Below are 25,074 nucleotides of genomic sequence, written 5' to 3'. Positions count from 1 at the left end.
TTCGCCTTATACTTCATAGCAGCAGGAAATACAGATTCAAATTGTCAATATATTATATAAAATTAAACATGTTAAAGTCATCGTTGAAAAAATCGGTTTAACGTTTAATATGCACTAAATACTGAAGCTAGTTTCTGGCCACACTTCTTTTTCGGAGAATCTCATGTAAGTAGATAATAGTTGGAAGGAAATTCTATTGATTTAAAATGATAAATACGCTGAGAATTAAATGATTCACGCTTTATCATTACAACAGAATTCATCATTAAACGTTTGAAATATAGTCATTTAAAATTTGTTTATTGCTTCATTCGATATAATTTCTAATTTTGTAATGTATTTTTATTAACAAGTTCATTTTTCAAGTTTAAGAACTCTTTGGGAAAGAGTTACAAGGATGCTGCATTTCTGTATCATTCGAATTTAAATATTGAAAATGGAACTAATTAAAGTGTGATTTTGGTAATCTGATGATTATACATTTTAGGGGAGGTCGTTGAACCACAATGAACCGCAATGATAACCCAATGAACAACAATGAACTTATATTAATTGAATACATTCATTTTATATTTGGTATAACTACCTATAAGTGCTATACATGTATATACAATTTACAGGTAATTGACAATGTACGTGTTTTCATTTGTATTGACAATGTTGGCAAATTCAAAGTTGCCATTCTACACTCATAGATAAATATAAACTGTATTATTTATAATTAAATTTGCTACCAAACATGATTTAATGACGATTCTGCTCTTTTAAGAAATATAAACTGATTTTTGAGAGTTGATTTTAATCAACTCTCCTATGCACTTACTCGGGCTAAGCGAAAGTGAAACAGTGTTTGGACCTAAGCACAAATCAATACCGCTGACAACACTTAGTTCTTGAAAATAATCGATAAATTCGATGCTATGTATTCTGAAGCATTGTTTTTCAAGAAAACTTGTATATTAATACCATGAAAATAGTAAGATTTTAAATTCTACAAACAGTTTAGATATTTTTTAAAGTCGAATGTATTCCTACGCTAGAGTTCAATGTAGTCTCGTTCAACCAGACGCTTGGCTGTCTCCGTTAATATCCGACAAAACAGAGTCTCTCTTGCTTGTCGGAGATAAACGGAGACAGCCGAGCGTTTGGTTGAACAAGATAAGAGTTCAATCTTGCCTGGATCCATACAATTTCTCAGAAATATTTCGATTACTGATACTTCTTGCCATGGAAAATCACACTTGATTTTAAATAAATGATAATCGATAAAATCAACTCCCGTCAGTACTTCAGTACTTTGATTTTTAATGTCACGAGACCATGCGGTATACAAAATGATTTCAAACCAGAGTCGAAAATGGGTTTGACTTGACGAATTTTAGCAATTTAAAGTCATGTTTTGTTCAAACGAGCTATGAGTTCTTTTTAATCCATTAAAATGAGCTTAAAGATGTGATTAGAGGTCGTTAGATAAAAATTATATTCTATCACAAATATCATGAGAGATCTTTTATGTATATAAAAAGTCTGTATATAGTTTTGGTTATCTTCAATCTAACATGCAATTAATATCGTTTGTTTTCTATGATCGTCTGATTATTGAACTGATTTTATAATTGTGAGTTACGGGAATTATAGCGACATGTACAGAATTCATATAAATTTATAAATAAACGCACGTGCATTAGTTGTTAATGACCTAGAAAAAGCAGAATTTCTTCAATAAAAATGTTTTATCATTTCTACATTGACCAGCGCACCACGTATATATCAACATAAAATTATAACGTTTTCGAAAAAATGTGGTGCTGTTCCACTAATATTTTAACAACTAGTATTCTGCAAATATAATGGCATGAAAATTCCGCAAATAACACATTTAAAATAGTGGTAAACGTGAAAACATTCGAATAGAGATAAAATATCACCCCATTTCTAATTATTTTTGCTAAAGTATATTATGATCTTCGCTGCCGGTACAAATGATCAGCTCATGTATTTCATGAATGATAGAGGTATTGGATGAAAACATGTTTCTTCAGTTTGAAAAAAATCTACACCTATGATATGATGCTATTTATCACACAAAAATTGTACTAGTCCAGCATCTCTCTGTAAATATTTTTCCATCAACCCGTTTATACATAAAATTCTTGAATACAGATTAGTATCTTTGAACAATATATATATATATATATATATATATATATATATATATATATATATATATATATATATATATATATATATATATATATATATATATAAACTTATTATTTTCGATTATTTAATATAATTATAATCAATAAATAGGCACATTTCAATTGTGATCAGTTCATTCAGTTGACATTATTTTCAGGTACTTGATGCATGTATTTGAGAATTTAAGGAAGGCTATGTTGTTCGGGATGGGTAGGGGTATAAGCGTATTGGATAAAAGCAATGGTTGACAAAAGGGAAAGCTATCTGAAGTTCCTTCTGTATTCGCCCAACATGTTCATGCGCGGATCTAGAGAGGGGTCGGAGGGGTCCCGACCCCCCCCCCCCGGAAAATGAAAATTAATTAAATTTACATAGTAAAATTATAGCATATATGCCCGGACCCACCCCCCTCCCCCCCCCGCACGGCAAACACAATTATCCTTCGGACCCGCGCATGATGTTCAATAAAATGCAATTAACTATCTCCCAATCCGCGTATTTAACGAGGAAGGGGGTGGGTTGGATAGTGACAAAGAACGCAGTGGATGAAAACATTCATAGTAATCTGATTATCTAACAAACTATTGTGTGTTTCCTAATATAGAGATAACGATTATAATTTAGAGACTTTGATGTAAGGACAACACATTCAAGCTATAGGAACAGGAACGTAGCATCAGCAAGGGAGGGGGAAGCCCAACCCCCGACTCCCTTTTCTCGCAGCAAACATTTTTTTAATTTACACATGAAAAAGTAAATTAACATGAAGTTGCCCCCCCCCCCTCGCTTTTTTGGGAGCATGTAAAAATTGAATTGAACGGGAGGAAATAAACAGAAAAAGTAATGATATATGAAGCTACGAATTCGGATTTTCATGATTTTGAGAAGTTCCCATTTTCAAAAATGATGCTACATGCATATGCCTGAGGATTACCTCACATATTTGACTGAAATATCCATCTAATTACGGAAATGAAAACAAAATCTGCTGCATTTTCAAGTTTCAAATGTCAGCAATGTGTGTCTGTTTGTGTATATATAAATTGTAATCAAAGTAAGTATTGTGTTGTTATTTACAAAGTACAGTAAGTAAGGTGGTAACTTCAATTTAACAGAGAGAGAGAGAGAGAGAGAGAGAGAGAGAGAGAGAGAGAGAGAGAGAGGAGAGAGAGAGAGAGAGAGAGAGAGAGAGAGAGAGAGATATCCCCAATTAACAACAAGGTTTATGGTGTATCCCTTTCCCTCTCCACCCCTAATACATACTGGAAGGCTTTATCACACCTGCTGTCAAATTTAAACGGCCGTGTACATGTATACACGAGAGCTACTGTTGGCGTGTGTATACTACATGTAACAACAATACACACAGGGGATGTTATAATTATTGTGAAGGGATTCTTATCATACCTTTATTTAATGAATATTTGGGATGCAATTAATCACAAGGTGTAATTATGAATAAAAACACTTGTAAAATTTAAGGCATCTAATCTATTCTTCGCCTATTACATTTATTGCAAGTTCAATTTTCAAATTTTCTCTGGCTGTATTTATAACATTATATCATCTAGTTTGTACATTAGTTTGGAATTTTTCATTTATTTCCACCTATAAATTGGACTAGTAATGTTAATATAAATGTTAAGATTTGAATTGTTAATTATAGAATATATTCCAAGTTCAGGCACGTAGGATCGTTTTTAAAAATGTGTATACATGTAGCATGTAATTTGAATCACACAAATTTATCCTTTATAGTGTTAATATAAGTAAATGGTTATTTTTTTAACGAAATACAGTGAAATGTATTTCAATTTCTGTTTTAATATCATTTTACATGAAAGTAATTTGGAAAGTTTCTGGTTAAAACAACTAGTGGATTTAAAGATATCTGATCATTAAGAGGTATACACATATTTCTGTACACTGTACGGTTTTCGTTAAGAGGGCGTGATGGCTGTCGCCATTTTTAGGCTGTATTGATCTCTTTTAACCCCCTTCCCCGCAGTAACGCACTTCTACGCATATACCGTTGCCCCACAATCACGCATTTTGACGCATATACCTTTTCCCCGCAATCACGCACTTTTCGTTGTTGAATGTTACGGCTCCGATAACTCGTAATTTATTGTTTTATGTATCAAAATATATTGATGGCAAGCACGTAGGGGGGGGGGGGGGGGCTGTGTGAACGCAGCCAAATGAAAAACAACTTGTTCAAACGCTGTAGATGCGCAGTGAGAGCGCGATAAAGACACAGTGAGATCCCAAAGGACTCCGTGAGGTGTCCGTGCAAGCGCAATTGACTTATCACTGCGTCTACACTGCGATTAGCTGCGTTCCTTGAGCGCGCCGACGGAGCTCTCGTGGCGCTGTTGGGGATCTTACGGCGCAGTCACGGCGACCTCACTACGCTTCTACGGCGTGTTTATTAGAGCGCCAAGCCACGGCGTGTACTTTGTGCATGTTCAATGTGCGCCGCTGTAGGAGACTCTACTGCGTTTACCTTGGCGTTTTACATTATTTAAGGACGCAGCGGGATCGCCGTGAGGACGCAGCTTCGGTGTGACAGAGGTTAAATCCATTTTAACATTTTTTATTGATGAAGAAATAAAAACATTGGACATCCACACTCAAACACGCATGCACGCGCGCACATCATCTTACAGATGGTACGCATATCCAGAAATTCTTATTTGTTTTATGGTATGTATATCTGTTTTTGTAGGAACGCATATCATAGGAGTTTTCATTTATGGAGGAAATAACAATTAATATGCGGGTTTAGTTTATTACGTGTAGACTAAGTAGCCCTTCAAACACGTATGTTTTACCTGCTGAAATAAACCTGAATAAATAACTAGAGCAGTGTAATCTTCCGAACCTGCAGAGCTTGTAGCATTTTATGATATGCGTACCAAATGGTACGCTTATCGGCTTAAAGCTTAGTACCACTGACTTTTTTTTTCTTCTGGATTTTTAGTAGAGTCATGAAAATGATAATCGTAAAGTAAAACTGTTTAAAACATGTTTCCGTTTTGTCATGATGCCCATTTTTGAGTGCACATGTATAATTTGTTGGTCAAGGAAACTAATTCCGTTCTGTCATGATGGCCATTGAACTGAACTTTATTTATTTTACAACGACTGATAAACAAGTTCTACAACTTACATTAATATCTTTCGTTGGAACAGATGATAGCGCGAGGGGGTCAATTGTGTAGGAGGAAGCCGGAGTACCCGGAGAGAACCCACGTGTCCAATCGGGCAACCGCCAAACCATATCACATACAACCACCGTCGATCACGGGGATCGAAGTCGGGTCGCAGCTAGCGGTGATAAGCGAGTGATGGCCATTTTTTGACTGAACATGTATATTTTGTAGGTCCATAAAATATAGTTCCTTTTGTCATGATGTCCATTTTTAGATTTATTTTTTTTGCACATGCATATTTTGTAGGTCCAATAAACTTAATAATTTCCTGAAATCCAAAGCTCATTTTTCATCTTAAAGATCTACGCAAGTTAAGTATCTCATGATCATTCAGGAAATTGTTGAATATTTTTTGTCAGATATTGAATTTCACTTTTTTCCGGATGCCTAAATGGAGTATTTCAAAAAAGAAAAATGCAAAAATAAAAAAAATATTAATAACTAGAGCAAAGCTCGTTGCAAAGCAACGAGTGGGTCTTCCGTTAATGTCGGAAGTAAAGCTGGAAGTTCCCGTAAGAAGCAGAGCTCTTAAACCAATAACAAGAGAAATTAAGATATCAAATATGAAAAAAAAATCGAATTATTCCTGGTACGACTTAACAAAATACGAATGATTTTAAGTACGACTTAACAAACACCTTTCCGATTTCAAGAACGACTTAACCAAAAAAAATCCGAATGTGTTCAAGTACGACTTATTATTTTTGGTACGAGTTAATTTTACTTTAAACATTACGCTATTTTTTAAACCAAGGACGCGGAATCAAAATTTCAGGAAAAATCAATTTTTAAACCCCGATATCTCTGTAACGCATCGTCCGATTTTAAAACGGGTTTCGGTTTTAAATTAAGCTTAATAAAAGCTTCTTTGCTGCTTTATAATTAGTATCAAATTATTGGTCAGAAAAGATTTATTATGAAAAGACTAAGTAGCCCTTCTGGCCCCTAATTTGAGGGGTCAGCCCCTTTTCCTTGATATCAAATAAAAGGTCCCGCTAATATAAACATATTTTGTTCTACAAGTGTTCATGAATTGTAAACCGTTCTCGAGATATTTGTACAAATGCGTTTTAGGGGCTGACCCTTTAAACCCTTACCGGGGCCACTGACAAGAAAATGTTTGGTATCATATTGTTAAGAACATTATTTTGAAGAACTTTTGTTCTACATTACTTTTAAAAATATTTCTCCTTTTTCAGTTATTAATGATCAGAGTTTTGAGTTCTGGCCCCTTGAAACCCCTAATTACGTAATATATGACTTAGGTATGGTACTGTATAGATGAACAGCTGTACAATGAACATTTTTGCTTCTATATTTAATAGCAAAATATTGTTCAGTAAAGAGTTATTGTAAGAAGACATTAGAGCCCTCATGACCCCTAATTTGAGGGGCCATCCCCTTTTTCTTGACATCAAATGAAAGGTCTTGTAAATATAAACATATTTTGTTCTACAAGTGTTCACAAAATGTTTACCGTTCTTGAGATATCTGTACAAATGTGTTTTAGGGGCCGGCCCTTTAACTCCTCAATGGGGTCATAAACAAAAACATTTAAGGTAGTATATTGTACAAAACATTATTTTGAACAACTTTTGTTCTACATTGCTTTTCAAAATATTTCTCCTTTTTCAGATATTAATGATCAAAGTTTTGAACTTCTGGCCCCTTGAAACCCCTAATTACGTAATATATGACTTAAGTATGGTACTGTATAGATAAACAGCTGTACAATGAATATTTTTGCTTCTATAATTGAAAACAAATTATTGTTCACTAAAAAGTTATTGCAAAAAGACTTTAGAGCCCTCTTTGCCCCTAATTTGAGGGGCCAGCCCCTTTTTCTTGATATCAAATAAAAGCCCGTGCAAATTGAAACAGCTTTTGCATTACATGTTTTAACAAAATATTTATACGTCAAAAGATATTACGGAAAATGTGCGAAAATTATTTGAAAAAATTTGGTGCTAATTTTCAGGTTCAGGCGAGCTTCTAGGCCTTGCGCTTTTTTCGCAATTGGATGCATGGAGGGAAATCTACAGACATTCATCTACAATCCCTGCAAATTTCAAGCTTTTATCATGATTAGTTTCAGAGGAGATGCGTGGACAAAATGAACCTTAAAAATTTACAAAATCGTCTATATCTGAAACCGGAAGTGACGTAATCATTTGAAATTTTTATAATCAGTAGCGACATTGATGATTTATAACTCCTACAAATTTGGTGTAAATCGGTTGAGTAGTTTCTGAGAAATAACGCTCCAAAAAAGTCAGAAAAAGAAAAAAAAGTATAATAATAAAGAAAAAGAAACCGTAGAATAACAGAAGGGTTTTCCGTTGAAAACGGAAAACCCTAATAATAATGATAAATAGATTCAACTCAATGTAGCGAACAAATCAATCTTGTTGGATTGTTTTAATTTTTGTGATTAATGAGTTTAGTATTAATAACGTAGATGTCAATATGCATAATAACGTAGATGTCAATATGCATTACTGGTCAAAGAGAGATAACTCCAATATATCAGACATGTATATGAAAATTGATTTTGTGTTGACTGAATAAAATACTTGTTTACTTCTTCTGTGAAAATCCGTACAAACATTAAAAAGGACCCTAACTCATGAGTTTATTGCTTATTACAACGTATGTATAAAAATGATGTCCGAATGAAATAATAATGTCATTGTTAAGCCGCACCATTGCAACATTAACACTAAGAAGATGGGCGAAGGTGGGTAATTTTAAGCCCATAAAAGTGAATATATAGGAAAATTATAGTAAAAAAAGGCATATAGCAACGCACTGAACGGGGAGCTCACATGTTTGCAATTCACAGTATGGCTATACAAAAATGTCCTTCCACTTTTCTGTAACTGTTAAAAATGTATTGAAATTATTCATCAAAAAGCATGATATAAATCACTGTAATAAAGTTTTCAGTTGTAAATAACAACCCCCTTCCCTCCAACAACACCCCCGAATATAAATTTCGAATTTTTTTTATTTTTGCACTTAAAGATTTTTAGGGGTATGGCTGCCCTCTTCAACTTCGAATTCGAAGCAATGCTCTTTGCCCAAAAATACTCATTTTCACTAGATTTACGTTGTCAACTTTGTATTTTTATTTTCAATTCACGGCTCATTATCCAAACAAAATACCGGAAACGACGAGAGCAAAACCACGGCTTAATATGAAACCAATAAATCGTAATCGATAGATTGTGAACTACTTGTTTGTTCTAGAATATCCAGCTAAACATCTGTAAGAGTTAAATGAAAATGTTTGTGTCTTTAATTTTGCGCGTCTCTTTAAAACAGTGAGCTTTTAGCAATGGCGACTACTTGACCTACTCCTTAAGATTTCGATGTTTTATTTTAAAACTAATCATAACTGTTATATACCTTTATAATAAAATACTAGTAATTAAAATAATACTGTGGTTAATATCTTGATTGTAGAAAAACACAATCTTTCCTGAGTGGAAGGCACTGTCATGAATGTCTTATTTCAAAACATGCTTATTTTTTTTTTTTTAGTAATTTTCAATGCAAGAAATAAGTGGCTTATTTTGAAAATCGGCTTATTATCAAATCCGGCTAATTTTGAAGGTTTTAAGGTATTGATAATATATGCGCGGATCTAGAAGGGGAGGGGGTGAGGAGAGTCCAGCCCCCCCCCTCAAAATTTAAATTTCTTTATATTTACAAATTAAAATTGCCAAAAATATGCCTCAGACCACCCCCCCCCCCCCGCCAAACTCAAATGAAAGTCGAACCCCCCCCCCCGGAAAAAAAAATCTAGATCCGCATGTAATAACTAGTATATGCATATCAACGTCTGCAAATAGTGTGACATTTTAGAAACTCAAAGCCAAGTATTTCATGCTTTTATAATTGCTTGATATTAAAAAATAAGGCAATGTAATACAACAAATGGCTGACGCGATGAATTTTTTCGTTACAATAAAACATTCAACCAAACGTTTCAGGAAAATAAACAAAAGCCCTTAGGTTTTGACGGTCAGCCAGTATTATAGCCCTTGGCTGAACCTTTCAGGTAATCTATTGTTTTTTATTTTCATGTTTGCAAACATCGATTTATAAAAAGGGGATCGATGGGGGTTACAGTTTTAACAATTTTTACCAGATCACGCAAACATTCATTTTCCTCCATCCGTTTGAATCAGAAAGTCCATTTCAATGTTACCGTAATATTTAAAATTATGTGGTCAAAAACTAAATAAAACCCATTAACAAAGTTGTTTACAAGTCATTTATTAGACATAATAACACATCATTTAAGGTATACAATATACAACTGCTGGGTTTATTACTAGTGTGTAAGAAACAAAAGTTACTCAATCTTCAGTGACAGAAATCATAATGGACAAAGATAAAATAAACACCATTCTAATGTTCAACAAATGTGGTACATGTACCTTCATTTTTTCTGCTTTGATAATGTTTGAGAGAAGAAAATGTATGATTTATATTTTCTCATATTAAAGGATGGAAATTAACTCATAACTTAATATAAATGAGAGCTAAAAAAGTTCTTCAAAGATATTTAATTCAACCATCAGTGTCATTTTTTCAACATTAAAATGTTTTGATTTCTTTAACAAATACTTTGAGGCGCCGGCGAGGTTTGCTTATTTTTATTAAAGATTTAATCGTACGATGGCTTAAGGATGTTGTTTACTCAGGGTTTCAGTTCTCAAATCCGGATTGCTAAAAAGTTCAATTTCATGAGTAAAACTTGTTTTAAATACAAAAAGTATTTATGAAATGTATTATAATTGACATAACAATCGATATTTTTACTTAGATATGGAATTAGGCTCTGACAAAGTTTGACTTTTAGCAAAACAGAGGAAATTCCGACTAAATTTTTCAGATTTTGTTTTTCACTGAAATATTTTTGATAGTACTATAATATTTAAAGTTAAGATTTTATTTGTTAGTCAACATTATTTTGCATATTTTCTGTTGGTTTTATCTTGCTTTCTCGTTTCGATAATTTTATGGCACACACTTCAAAAATATTGAAAAATGCTAAAAAATGATAAAAGACAAAATATCTCAAAATTTTGATCATTGACCTCATATAAATTTTATGCCAGCAGAAAAATGTCAATATACTTAGTTTAATACTATATATGTTTTAGCAATATCATCATTCAGTTTTTGGTTATATTAATTCAAAAAAGAGCAGTAATTTGAAAACTGATGGAGGAAATTCGGACTAGAATATTTATAAAAATTGTGAATGAAAACTTCAAGCTTTGTATCTATTTGATGTCACTGCCATTCATAAACTGTATTTCATTTCTGAAAGAGTTAAGCAATTTGTATTATTTTCATAATTAAGAAAATGTCAATCATAGTGTACAATTTTTATGGATTTTTCTTCAATTTTCGAAAAATATTCAACGGCCATTAATTCAAAAAGTAGGTCATTGACCTACTTTTTTGAAAGTGAGGAATAACACTACCATGTTAGGTCTATAACACACAATAGTTGGTTTTTCATTATCATCACTGGATTTTTTTTTCATTCTGAGTAAACGTCATCCTTAAAATTATATAAATATAAGTAATAAGGAATCATTCTTTGAATATTATTAGGTGATAATTTCGGTCGGGGCGTGATCAAATCTTTCATAAAGCCCTTCGGGCTTTATTGGATTTGATCACCCCCCGACCAAAATTATCACCTCATAATACTCAAAGAATGATTCCTTATTCCTTATAAACAGTCAATTTGTGGACAATACAAACACTACACTAAAACAGTTAGTTATTATGATGTATAAACATGATAAACAAAACAATGATATTGTTGACATGAACTAAATGGACATGTATTGTTATATGCATGACTCTATTACATAATATAATTAATTATCTTTATGCTAATACATGTTTTATATAACCACACAGTCAGTTTGTCAACATGTAATACATATAAACAATGTTACACTGCTGTGTAATGTTCTAGACATATTGTATTTTATTAACTGTACACAAACGTGAATCAGTCCAAAAGAGGTTGTCTCTGGTGTCCACACATAAATTCCATGGAGGAAATGAAACACAGTTGTCAATGTAGCGGAGGAACTGTCCGTCCTGATCCAGGATGTGGATACGGTAGTTCATACGGTCAGCTGTTAGTATCCGACCCTGGCTGTCTGTTGTGATGCCGTGTGGATCAAATGGTCCAGAAATATTAGAGGGATGACCAGTGTAGGTAAAGCGGAGTTTCCCGGCCTGATTGACCACCACTACTGCACTGGCCTTACAGTCTGACACACAGATATCTAGGTTCCTGTTCTCACTGATGTATTTATATAAAGCAGATGAATAGAGAGGTTGTCCTTTGTTGTCGTACTGAATACTTTGTTTCTCTGTTGAGCCAGAGTAACACACAACTTTTGATTGTTTATAATCATCACTGTCCATGACAACCAGGAGGTCACCAGAGGAGGTACTACAGACATTGTAAGGTTTCCACCCCCGTAGTCTGATCACTGTCTTTATCTTTTTATTCTTCACTATGTTCACAGTTCTATCATCGTAATCAGTATAAACTAGATCCCCACGCCTTGTCACTGCTATGTCCCATGGAGTGTTCCCTGACTTGGTTTGGACTGACTTCACTAGTTTCCCACGGAGGTTGTACAGTCTCATGATGCTGTCATCATCACCACACGTCCACATTTCCTCATCACTCAGACAGGACACATCGCGTAGTGAACCTTGATGGTACTCGGTGTTTATCTTTGTGATGATCCGTGGTACATCAATGAGCGGTCTGTCCGGGGGAGAGGACTCGGCACCGGGAGATTCCATGGTGTAGCCATGTTCTTCTGTTTTGATAGATGACGCTGACAGAGAACCAAACTGTTGATAAAGCTGTTCTTTGTTGATCTTCTGAGGGGTAAAACTTGGTAAGGACACTGTGAGTTTAGGAGGCAATCTTCTGAATTCATCATTCCTGGATTTGTAGGCAGAGACACGGCTGACATCATTGGAGTCCAGTAACGTCTTTAGTTCAGCAATGGTCTTTGTGATTTCAGAAATGCTGTGTTTAATTTCGTTTTCCTGTTTGTCTAAGACAGCCAGGTGTTTGGTGTCCGTTTCCTCCATGTAAGATTTCATGTTTCTGATAATGGTGTTTATTTCTCTGTGCAAGTCTTCTCCATGTTTGTCGATTTCTGTTGTTAATTTCTGAGAGTTTTCATTCAGAGCAGATTTCTGGACTGGGATATTAGATGCAATCTCTTGGTATTTGGGATAAATGGATTTCTCTAGTTCTTGTAAATGTTTTTGAATTATTTCTTTCCTGCTATCAATGTTTTTCGTTATTTCAATAAATTTATGGCCGCAGTGTTCTTTAGAGGAAGCACATGTTGCACAAATAGGAATGCCACATTTCTCACAGTAAAGTTCACATAGTTTTGTGGAATGTTTCGGACATTTAGGAGTTGATCCTCTCTTTTCAAATGGCAGCACTTTGTGTTCTTTGGATTGATCAGAGAGATGTTCCCCCACACAGGCTTTACACAGATGTATGTGACAAATGTCACAGTACATAGGGGGACCCGGGGTCTCACAGAGACGACACCGTAACACATCCTGGGCCCAGCGCTTGTCCATGGTCAGATACTTTTACTCATGTTCTGAAAAAATAAAAAGGTTGATATATCACTTTTATAGTTTTTGTCCATTTGACTATTTCTTATAAAACTTTGGTGTTATCTGAAGAAAAGTATAAAAAAAAATGTTCTTGTTGCAAATAGGACACTTTGGAGCTTAAAAGACAGGAAGACATTTAAATTCTTTTAAAAAAGAGTATTTTATACATATAACTTGCTTTAACATGTTTAAAGAATGTGACCGACTATTTGGGACATTATATCCCCAACATGCTATGATGACCTATTTGAGTGATTCATTTGGTCCAACCTGTTAAACCAGGTCTGCAGGACATGTAGGACAATATCATTTAATATACAAAGCGCCGGCAAGCACTGCGAGCTCTAACTCCATACCGAAAACATAATTCAAACTACTGCTCCCTTTGACCTATTGAATTTTCTGTCATCAGAATTGAACCCACAATTCCAAGTAAATTGCAAATGGCTTCTCATGAGATCCAGGAACAAAAATTATAATTATTTTGAAAATAAATTGAGGATAAAAAGGCAGTTATCAAATCTAAAAGGGCCACTATCATAACTTCTCAACTATTTTTGTAACCAAGGGCAGCATGATCTGAATGCTTTGATGAGAGTGAGAATTTTCAAAGTGAGGCTACAATTACATGTACTTAAAATTGCACTGAAACATGCATTGCTTTTGACAAATTCTAGATGTCACACCAGACAGTCAATCTCACTTTGCTTACTTTACATATGCATCATATCAAGGACCAACCCAGGGGGCGACTTGGGCAAAATAGGCATTTTTTGATTGGTAAATTTGCCGGAATTTACTCCGAAAGAGAATTCGAAGTTGAAGTCGCCCTGTATTATGAGTTCACAATCTTGTAAATTAACCCAAAATTAAGGCAATGAAATGATAAAAATTAATTTTTAACACATTTTCACAGCCTCAGTTAATTAACTTTTGTTATGATTAATTACTCAAAAATGTCTTATCTTTAGGGGTTATAAATACGGGTGATGCAACCACATACTGTGCAAGTGATGTTTATTTCTTATAGTGTTGATATTACAATTAGTTGTGAACTTGTCATTAGTTAAAAACTCTGCCAAATTAATGCAAAAATAATTATGAAACCGTTTGTTACAGTTATTTAAAAAAAAAAAAAAGATCTTGTACATAACGGTTGTAATTGGGTCAAAGGGTTGGACTAATACAGTACTGTCAAAGCCGATGACGGGATTCCGTATATTCCGCAAACCCCGCGGTCAAAAACAGATGTCTCGGGTAAAACCGCGTACCCCTGCGATAGAGTTGTCCAGCAAAACAACACCGCCGTGGTCTTGATGATAAATTATAGGTGAATAAAAGTATTGGACTGAAGCGCAAGTTATCTCCCTCCATAATAAAATATCTGACAGCTACACGACACTACAGGTACATGTATATATCATTTTATTTACTGGAACTATCTAGAATAACATACGATATATATCTTTAAAATGTTTCATTTTTAGAGTAAATTTAAAATTATTAATCATTGCTTCTTCATTTAGATACTTGACGATGTATTTTTACAATCCATTCAAACTGACATAGACTATTCAAAAATTGATAAGTATGCTTGTCAGCTGGATTATAATTTGTTTAAATTTTTATTATTCAGTCTTATTAAATGTGAAGAAGTATTGAATATTCTCTATTTAATCTACGTAAACTGCATACCAAGTAAATTAAATTGATGAAATGCTTTTGTTGATAAAAAACTAGTGTTGTTCTCTTATTATAACCCGATATGCTTGTTATATCACTGCTGTCTTTAACTCCATTATTTCAGCTGTTATTCTTTACAAGAAATGGAATGAGGTTGTAAATTTACATCACAAAACAACATGGGAAACTGTACATGTTATTAAATGCATACATCTCGAATTACTTTTTAACAAATCCAATGCAAACTGTTTTTGTACACTTTTTCTTTTATATTGTGTATATTAAGGAAGGAGTCTTCTCGTTATCAAACATACTTCTTATAAAAATAAATTTTAAAAAATTGACACAGTAAAACAGATCATATAACCAAATGATTCTAGCAGTTTAATTAAATTTGACTTTGTTTTCACATAATGGTCAGGTCAAGGTCACTACTTTTTCCCCCCTACTTAAAGGATGATAAAAATAAATTTAGTTCTTTTTAATTATGTAGACATCTGTTTAAGATATGAAGGTTCTATTCCTCAATGAAATGATAAAATATCAGAATGCCTATCAGCTTATACACTGTACTACTAAATGGGAATAAATTTGATATATTTCTTAACCCACATTTCCTCTAATTTTCTTAAATTTGGAAGAAATTTTGATACTTTTTTTATGCTTCCAATAATAAAATATTTCTGATATTTATGTATTATGAAGACTTAATATAAAGATATAAATTGACAGAAAAGCTAATATATTGACCATTTTATAAGAGAGAAAAACTGATTTTAGTGATTTTTTTTTACACAAATCAATGTACAGAATGGGTGCTTTAAAAAGCTTATAAAAATGTAATTTGCTTGGCAAATCTTATCTTAAAAACAAATTCTGAAACCCAAGTATCATATCATAAGTTAACATTAGTTAAAAAATCCAACATTAATGTTATTGTTTTCAAAGTGCTAAAACAGACTCATTATTCTACAGCAATTCTGAATTGCAAAACGTGATATTTTTCTACACCAATATTCCGCCCAAAAATAAAGTATTTCTTAGATTCTAAATATTGATAACTATTTCTATGCAAAGTTGTATGATAGTAAGAAAGAAAAAAAATATACTATTTTAATTTCCTTGATTTAAAGAACAATTATGTTTTAACTAGTCGATAACTAGTCGATAACCAGAAAAGACTCCTTCCTTAATTATGAAATTGTGTACGGCTTCGTCTAATCGTACAACACCGCCCATTACCTATCTTACAGAGGAGGCTTCTTGATTATTATGAGCGTCGCCGATCTTGATTTCATCTTTATGTGAGAGAGAGAGAAAGTGGGTAATGCGCTTTAACCTCCTCCCCCCCCCCTTTTCAATTTGCTTCAGACGCCACTGCATTCATTTGCAATATACTAATATTAAATATTTCTAAGTTTAGTATTCATAATAGACAGTATACATCGTGACTGAATCCAACATGCAGTTTCAGGTGGAGGGGGCGGTTACAAAAACGTTATTTGTAGCTGATACTACATTTATTTTGTACAAGTTATGTGACCGTAGGTAAAAGCTCTCCGTGTAGCATGTGCGGTTTAAAAATGGCTGCAGTGAGGAGAGCGATGAATTAACTGCTATGCAAAAGGATTAAATAACGGTTAAATAGCGGTTAAATACGGGATCAGCGTTGTTGGTACTGTACCTCCAAAATATACAGGTAACTCTCGATGGCTCGAACTTCGATCGCTCGAAGTTATTGATCGCTCGAAGTGAGCCTAGGGTCCCGATTTTTTTCCCTACATAACTAAGCAAATTTACTCTTGATTTCTCGAACTCTTGATCTCTCGAAACCCTTGATTCCTCGAAGTGAAACTGCAGTCCCGTTGTTCATAATCTATAGTATTTTACTCTCGATACCTCGAAGTTGCTGTGTATCTCGAAGCGCTATACCTAATTAACACCTACCTGGTCATTTAAATGGCTCCAGGCGTTAGACGCGGGACCCGTATCACAGGTTGTTTATTCAGGCGACACTCGTCAGGCAAGGTGGTAATTGTTTAATGATTGACCATACCGATACCTGAACCATTAATACCAACCGTTTTACGATAATTGGGAAACGCAATGAAAATGAAAAATTAATTGAGACGAAACGATAATATTTAGCAATAGTCAAATTTTAGTTTAAACAATATTTTATTGATAATTTACAATAGCAGGTACATATATTTGGCATAAAGTACAATAAGATTGGGAAACAAGCCAAAAGGCTTATACAAATCCCTCTCTTAGATAAGAAAAAATATGAGAGGTGCAAATTACATGTATGTATGATTAAATAAAGAATATGAGAGCTTATATAAAAGAGGAGATAAAGACATCCAATATATGTATCAATCAAGACTAGACATTTTGACATATGCATGAGTTTGAGAGTTGGAATTACAAGTGCATTTATTTTTAAACTAGTGAGCTAATCGACCCACAAACGTATAACTTCATGTTATACTATAAGGAAAACAATACAATTATGTTCAGAACAATTTGAAGTAAAACACCAAAGGAAATACATGTATGAAATACATACCTGTATAAATATATCCTAGATGCTTTTACATATTTAGAGAATATAATTAAGTAAAAAAAGTGTCGAGGTTACACTAGGTACCCTGAAATCATTTACTGTCGATGATAAATTTTTGGACCATATAAAAAATGTATTTATTATCATTATCGCTAAGATTGGGAGACCCAAAGAGTAATATGTTTACATTTGTTGGATCTCGAAGTTTGTTAATTGTTTCACTACGTATTACATTATAATTTGGGCAATATAAAAGATAGTGGTCATTACTTTCAATTGAACCACATGTGCATAAGGGGGAGGGGCAGAGGTTTCTGCGGAACATATAAAGTTTCAGGGCGCTGCACTCTAATCTTAACTGGGAATGTAGAATTTGTCCTTTTCTGGATCCAAAATTATAATAATCGGGAATGTTTATGTTGCTACGATTTAAATATTTTTTGAAATTGTTTAAAGAAGGGTTGTTTTGTATTTCATTAGGTAGTGTATTCCAGAGCCTTATTGTACTTGGAAAGAATGACTCATAATATAGCTTTGTTCGTGCGAAAATTTCTCGTATGGAATTATTACTTCTGGTATTATGTGTTCCATCTTTAGAAGTTTGTATTTCTAAAATATTAGAAAGATATTCTGGAGTTTTGCAATGGAACATTTTAAAGAACTGAACGAGTCGATGGTTTTCCCTACGCTTTGAAAGTAACACCCAGCCTGTTTCTCTGTATAAAAATGCAATGGACGCCATTCTATTACCCCCGTCACTATTCGTGCCGCTTCTAACTGAATATTTTCTATTTTTCGACTAAGATATTCCGGTAAATTATCCCATATTATATCAGCGTATTCTAAGGCTGGTCTAATAAAAGAGAAGTATATTTTTTGTAAGCAGTTTCTATCTAGTAAAAATTTAACTTTGCGCATTTGTCCCAATCTTGCATAAGCCTTGGATATCATTTCATCTATATGTTGGTTCCACGATAAGTTACTACTAAAAATTACACCAAGGTGTTTATTCGATTCAACTTCTTTGAGGTGGACATCATCAAATATGAGTGAGGGATGAAAAGGCTTCTTAATTTTATTGGAAATGGTCATGCATTCAGTTTTGGAAGGGTTGAAGGATACAAGCCATTTTTTAGACCAGTCGTTAATTTTCTCAAGATCAGAGTTAAGTAGAGCTGCAGAGCTGAACGGGTTTTCAACTGTTATGTAAATTGACGTATCATCAGCAAACAGTTTAATATTACAATCGATATTGACCACTAGGTCGTTTATGTAGATAAGAAAAAGGAGTGGACCTAAAATACTACCTTGCGGAACACCAGCTTGCACGTTTTTCAGGTATGATTTGGTACCGTTAATAACGACACATTGTTTTCTATTGTGAAGGTAACTATGGAACCATTTTAATAAATTGCCACGTATTCCCAAATTACTAAGTTTATATAGGAGACCTTTATGCCATACCTTGTCGAACGCTTTGCTTATATCAAAAAACACTTCCCTTATCTCTTTGCCTTGATCAATAGCTCGATAAAAATCACTAGATATACTAAGCAGTTGATTAACAGTAGAATCATTAGGACGGAAGCCGGATTGAGATGGAGTTAATATGTTATTTGAGTGGAGAAAATTGTATAGGTATTTAAAAATACATCTTTCCATACACTTCCCAAGGACACTAAGCAGGGATATTGGTCTATAGTTGCTCACTGTGTTTGCTGAGCCTTTCTTGTATACAGGAGTTACATTTGCGATTTTCCATTGATTAGGAACAGTAGAACTTTGCAGAGAAAGATTGAATAGTTTAGTTAGAGGATAAGCAAGTTCTGATGAAGCTTGTTTGAGGAGCATAGGATTTAAATTATCAGGACCAGTAGCTTTATTAGTATTTAGGATTTGCAAGTTGTCTTTTACATCTTGAACAGAAATAATAATATTGTCTAGGTTACAATACGGGTCATTATTATCGTAGTTTACGGGTAAATCGATATTGTCATCATCTACTTGCGATTGTTGACAGAAGTAGTCATTGAATATATTTGCTTTCTCAAAGTTTTCGTTCACAAGTGTGCTGTTATCATTTAATTTAATTGGGGGATAAGTAGATTTATTACATTTTTTTAAATTTGTAACTTTTTTCAACAATGACCACCATTCCTTTTGTGATAAATTGTTTGATTTTAGTTGATTAGCTAGTTTTAAGTAGTACGTTTGCTTTGCATTCCTTACTTTATTTACACATTCATTTCTTGCCTTTCGATAATTAGCCCAGTCCACTGAGGATTGGGATTTTTTAGCCTTCGAGTGCAGACGTTTGCGTTGCCTAATAGCTCGGCGGACCACATTATGCATCCAAGGGGGATCATTAGGTCGAGAAGTGATGACCTTGTTTGGTATATTTTTGGTGGCAGTGTCTAATATTTTATTTGTAATTTCGTTACAAGCTTGATTGATTTCATTAGAGATTTGCATATCTAGATTTTGTTTACGTAGGCAAATTTTATAATCATAAAAGTTGGTTTCCGAAAATGACCAAATTTTTCTAGTGAAAGTTCGAGCGTATAATTTGGGCAATTTTAGGACGCAGTAGATGGGACAGTGGTAGCGTGTGTTACTTGGAAGAACGTTGTCGCCCACCCCAGAAAAATCGATGTTTTCTATAGTGTTTACTATTAACAAATCTAGTAATGTTTCAGAGTTTTCCGTAAAATGCGTAGCGTCTGTGATAAGTTGTGTCATTCCTAGATCTTTAATGATATCATTGATTTTGGAAGTTCTTAAATTGTTAAGGTTGTCATTGAAATCCCCTGTAATAATAATATTTGATATGTTTGTATCTTTAGCCTTCTCCATAGAATACGCTATTAAGTTCCATTTTTCTGTTTCAGAATTAGGAGGGCGGTAGAACGTTCCAATAAGAAATTTCTTTTTATATATAATTCATTCCACCCATATGCATTCTACCTGGGTAACTTCTAAGTCGGTTCTGCGCTTGCACACGATATTACTATTGACGTATATCATCCCGCCCCCGTATCTATTGTCACCTCTATCGCGCCTCATTGGTTCTTGAAAACCCTGAATTATCAAATCTTCGGAGTCAGTATTGTGGTCCAGCCACGTTTCATTTAATGTTATGATGTCAAACCCCCCATATTCTGCTTGAATAATATCAATTTTATTACTAACACTTTGGACATTTAGATGTACTAAAGTAATCGATTTCTCCAAAAATTGATCGAGTGAATTTAGTGAACTTTCATGTAGGTCTTGGTTAAGCTCCGCGCAATAATCATAGGGGCCTGGGTTTTGTTCTATATGGCCGCTTATTAAAAGAAGATGCATGATTATCAATAGGATGATTGTTGTCATTACCTTAGCTATCGGGCGTACTAGTAGAGACGTATAAGTTGAGGACCATTGAGCATGTATTTTGTCCGTAGAGTAGGTGTCAAATTTTAGAATTATAAAACTGTAAAAATTATGCTTATCAGCATCATTGTCATTATAATGATTATTGCCGAACAGGTTCTTACAGCTTGCGAAGGACCCGTACAGTGGGAACAATGGGTGATACTCAGTTATCACATTTATGACATGTCGATCGTCTCGCATGCAGTCCAGTAGTACTGAGCGATCTGGTCTTGATAAAATGCATAAAATAAATAATTATTATGAATTTATTCGATAGTTGTTTGTATTGAGTTTTATTAACATCAAGTTCTGTATATTTTACTGGAAAGAAAACGTTGTATAAGCATGTGCGTAAGGTAAGCACAAAATAAATGGCTAAATCATAACATCCGGTAAAAATAATTTTATAACTCGTCGGTCAACCCGGAAAATTCCGAACTCTTGAAAACTCGAACTCTTGAAACCTCGAAGTTTTTCCTTGGTCCCAGGGACTTCGAGCTATCGAGAGTTACCTGTACAGAAATAGAGAGACTGAATTTATTGTCAATTAGCTAAAACAATTACAAAACATTTCATCTATAAAATGTATGAATACATCAAATAAATTAAATTTAATAAATTGGATAAGTTTTTATTAATTTTAAAAGTTGTTTTATTTTTGATTGACTGCTTCTAATTTAATTTAAATTATTAAAGAGACAGTACAGGTGCAAACACATGTTTGAATAACTTCAGATTTACCCATTGTTTCGCTAGGAAATAAGAAATAACGTTGATTGTAACAGTTGAAATAGATGAAAATCCCTTTCACATACTTAATTAATGTAATTATGAGCTTCCGGAAATTTAAGAGTCGTACAAACCGGAATAATCTTATATCATTTATTTGTACCGTGTGGATTTTGATGGACAGTAATTGACACATGCTGACAACTACAAGATATTTGCCCGACTCCGATCATTGTGGTATACGAGGTAAAAAGGACTCTCTAAACGGAACACATGATCACTTTTTCGATAATCTATTAATGGTTTTCCAATTTCGGTTCATTTTAATTAAATGAACAGACATAAATGAGTCAAATAACCCCTCAAGGAGCCTCAGTTACAAAAATAAATTTAGCTTGTAGTCAACTCCTGTGATAAGCACGCAAAATACATGCTTACAAAATAATAATTGTGTTTATTTAAAAAACTTCGAACAACTATTACCTGGGAGAAGTAGAAAAGGCATATTTTTATCAACAAAGATGTACAGGAGAATCTCCGCGAGCCCTGCATGTGTTTTGTTCACAGTAAATACGCATTTGAATAGTATAAAGGGCTGACCCTGTAACACGTTGCGATGTGTTTATGTGATAGGTTAAACGTAATTATTAATTTTAATGAAATAATTAGATTTATTTAATGGAGAACTTTGTAATTTTCTGAAAGTTTATACATTCATGAGTAGTACAAAAATACTGAAGACGATCAGAAAATTTTTTAAGTCGTTTTTTTTATAAGATGCAGCGTGCTGTCTCTTTAAAGGTTAAATTTGTGTATATCATCATTAGCGTTATGCCGTTGTCAAGTAATGGAAGTCTCCCTGATTTCTCAAACTTCTTCCTATTTTTGTGTTAGGGGGAAGTAGTCTCCCTAATATTTTGCTCTAGGTTAGTCCCTGCATATATTAATGTACCAAAGAACCTTATTTAAGTAATGATATTAACTAAAAATAGTTCGTTATTTTTCAATGAGACAGTCAGTTCCAGTTGTTTGTACATAGCATTTCATGATGTAAATAATAAGTTTGATAGGTCAGTCGACTAAGTAATAGCTAGGGATAACACCACCACAAATCATTCGTTTTCCTTTACCAGGCCTGTACTCTAAGAATTGGTGTGTTGTATATATTACCATAGTTATATTTTTGAAGTTGTTTTCCCTTGACAAGTTGTATTCCAGTTTTTACATAGTGTTAATTGTAAAGGGATATATACCTTTTTTTTTTTAAATCAATTATAAAATAAAATGCAACAAAATTCTCCCAAGGTGTTATGGAAACAAATCACCAAAGTTTCTCCTCATCAAGTGAATACTTAAGTTCATATCTTATCAGACCATTAAAAATTTAGTAATATAACAATGGAATAGAAATGAAAGAACAAACCGTTGTTTCATACTTATGATTGATTAATTTCATTTTTATCACTACATATGTAGGGTGAGATTTTTCTTTTCTATGCTGCGCTCGCCTCAACAGTCGCACCAAAAACATATCATCTATAACCAAGGGTGTGTTCAATAGAACGAGTGCTCACAAGCGCTCACTAAAATTTGTGTTGCAGGTATAGGGAATTTTGGCGAGCATTTGCAACACCCGCTCTATTGAACACACCTTCGGAACGTATACATCCCTATTACCATTTAACATATTTTCTTGATTTTCATATACAGGCTTATAAAATATAGTAATATTCGAGTGAATTAAAATGCTATAGGAGGCCCAAGGGCCACATCGCTCACCTGAGAATAAAGTAAATGAAAAGCTTTAACCGTCTTTAGAGTATCAAATACAAAATGTCTAGACAACTTCATAATTTGTTTTTGAAAAGATTTTTCTCTGTGTATTCCTGTTTAGAAATTCAACTCTCCTATAGTAGCCCAACACTAACTCCAGAGATTATAATTCATAAACTTGAAACTACAATACCTGAGTGGTTGTGCACAAGTTACAGCTTTTCAGGCTGATTGGTTTTCGAAAATTAGATTTTCCTCCATGTATTCCTACATAAAAATTTGTACCCAAGCTGTTGCCCCACTGTATTCCTTTGCCCAATAATGCTTTGTGCCAAGTTTGGATGAAATTGACCAAGCAGTTTTAGAGAAGATGAAAATGTTGAAATTTACAACAACGACAATGACAGACAATGGCCAAATTTTGATCAGAAATAAAAACTAAGTTGACAATTACTGGCAAACAACCAATTCTTGCCAAGAACCATTTCTCGCCAGTGTATTGTTACGTCATTCTATCAACACAATGACATAAAATCATGTACAAAATATGACGTAACAATGCACTGGCTAGAAAAGGTACTTGGCATGAATATAAGGTTGCACGCCAGTAGAGATAAAACACTAGGTTTAAATTATCAACTTAATCAGATAATAGTTACATGTATTAATACCTACAGTTAACAAATTACAAACCTTTTCACCTCCAACTCAAAATGGCGACAATGCGCTTCAGCTTTGGTTTTTTCTCTTCCTGGTTAGGTTTCCTGTATAAAATCACGTGATTGAGTAGTTTCAATACAACACAAAACCAAACATTGCGGGCAAATCTACTATAGTAATTGTGCTGTTTTAATGTCTGACAAGTTGAAGAGCAGTCACATTAGTCTTAATTATCCTATTAAATTACAAAGATGACTAGATGATTTTAGTTTCATGATGTGCTAGCCAATAGTCATCATGGTCATCAAGCTAGATAATTTGAAAGGACAGCAACATTTTAACGATTCCCTCATAACAACTCATAAGCTGGTACATTTAAGGCAATTTCGCCAACTCTGTTATAGCATTAGATTAAAATAATTCTTCAACAATCAGTAATAACATACGTTTAACAAACTACGCACCTCATGAAGGCCTACAACCCAAAATGGCGACAATATCCATGTTTGATCTTCCTAGTTCGTGTTTACTCTTCCTGGTCGGCGGCCTTATTAAAATCACGTGATTGATTTAAATAAAAGACAAAACCAAGTTCCGGATATAATAAATACATTGTGTCAATGGTTAAATAATTTGAATCATTAAATCAAGGTTATAGTCTGATATTTCTTCATATGCCAATGAAATCAAGCCAGAGACGTATTTTACGTCCCTGATCAAACATAATGCAGTGGAAGGACAGTAATATTATTTTTGAAATATTCCCTCAATTATTATTTATATCAGTTAACGTTAGTGTATAAAATCGAACTCCCTGATGTGTAGGCCTCTACCTCTTCTTCCACAGAACTATAGTTTTATCCAACTCTTGACATCACGTCCACTGTCGTCTGCGCTACATATTGCAACTTCTCGGGCCTTTCCGTCAGAGCTCGTGTTTTTCCGAGCAACAGAAATGTTAGGGTGTAGTATAGGCATACTAGTAATATCCCTCTGCTATTAACATATATAGGCGTCGGAACCGGGGGGGGGGTGGGGTGGGGCTAGAGGGGCTTACTTTTTGCAAAGTTAGACCTAACCATTAGGCACATAGCATTATAGAGGGTTTAGCCCCCCCCCCTCCCACTT

General features: G+C 33.9%; 1 protein-coding gene across 3 annotated transcripts; it reads right to left on the bottom strand.

Moving 5' to 3' along the window:
* Positions 1-9,678: 9,678 nt before the first annotated feature.
* On the bottom strand, positions 9,679-24,825 carry LOC109619688 (E3 ubiquitin-protein ligase TRIM71). Of its 3 annotated transcripts, none has more exons than XM_066082900.1 (3): positions 24,411-24,806; positions 23,980-24,050; positions 9,679-13,105 (listed from the first exon to the last, which is right to left on the bottom strand). In XM_066082900.1, the coding sequence occupies exon 3, from the start codon at positions 13,080-13,082 to the stop codon at positions 11,421-11,423; it is 1,662 nt and encodes a 553-aa protein (XP_065938972.1). In that variant the 5' UTR covers positions 13,083-13,105; positions 23,980-24,050; positions 24,411-24,806; the 3' UTR covers positions 9,679-11,420. The 3 variants fall into 3 exon arrangements, 2 of the variants coding, with proteins under 2 accessions (XP_065938972.1, XP_065938973.1); XR_010713374.1 differs by lacking the exon at positions 9,679-13,105 and adding an exon at positions 21,033-21,296 and having other exon boundaries at positions 24,411-24,825; XM_066082901.1 differs by lacking the exon at positions 23,980-24,050 and having other exon boundaries at positions 24,411-24,807.
* Between the last annotated feature and the right edge of the window lie 249 nt (positions 24,826-25,074).

This window comes from Magallana gigas, chromosome 4, assembly GCF_963853765.1.
Source record: "Magallana gigas chromosome 4, xbMagGiga1.1, whole genome shotgun sequence".
In the NCBI taxonomy this organism is placed as follows: Eukaryota; Metazoa; Mollusca; class Bivalvia; order Ostreida; family Ostreidae; genus Magallana; species Magallana gigas.
Note: the sequence above shows the minus strand (reverse complement) of the source record. Positions and strands in the feature narration are given on the sequence as shown.

Excerpts from the sequence above, each read along its gene's own strand:
- LOC109619688 (XM_066082901.1), bottom strand. The coding sequence starts at position 13,082 with ATGGACAAGCGCTGGGCCCAGGATGTGTTACGGTGTCGTCTCTGTGAG.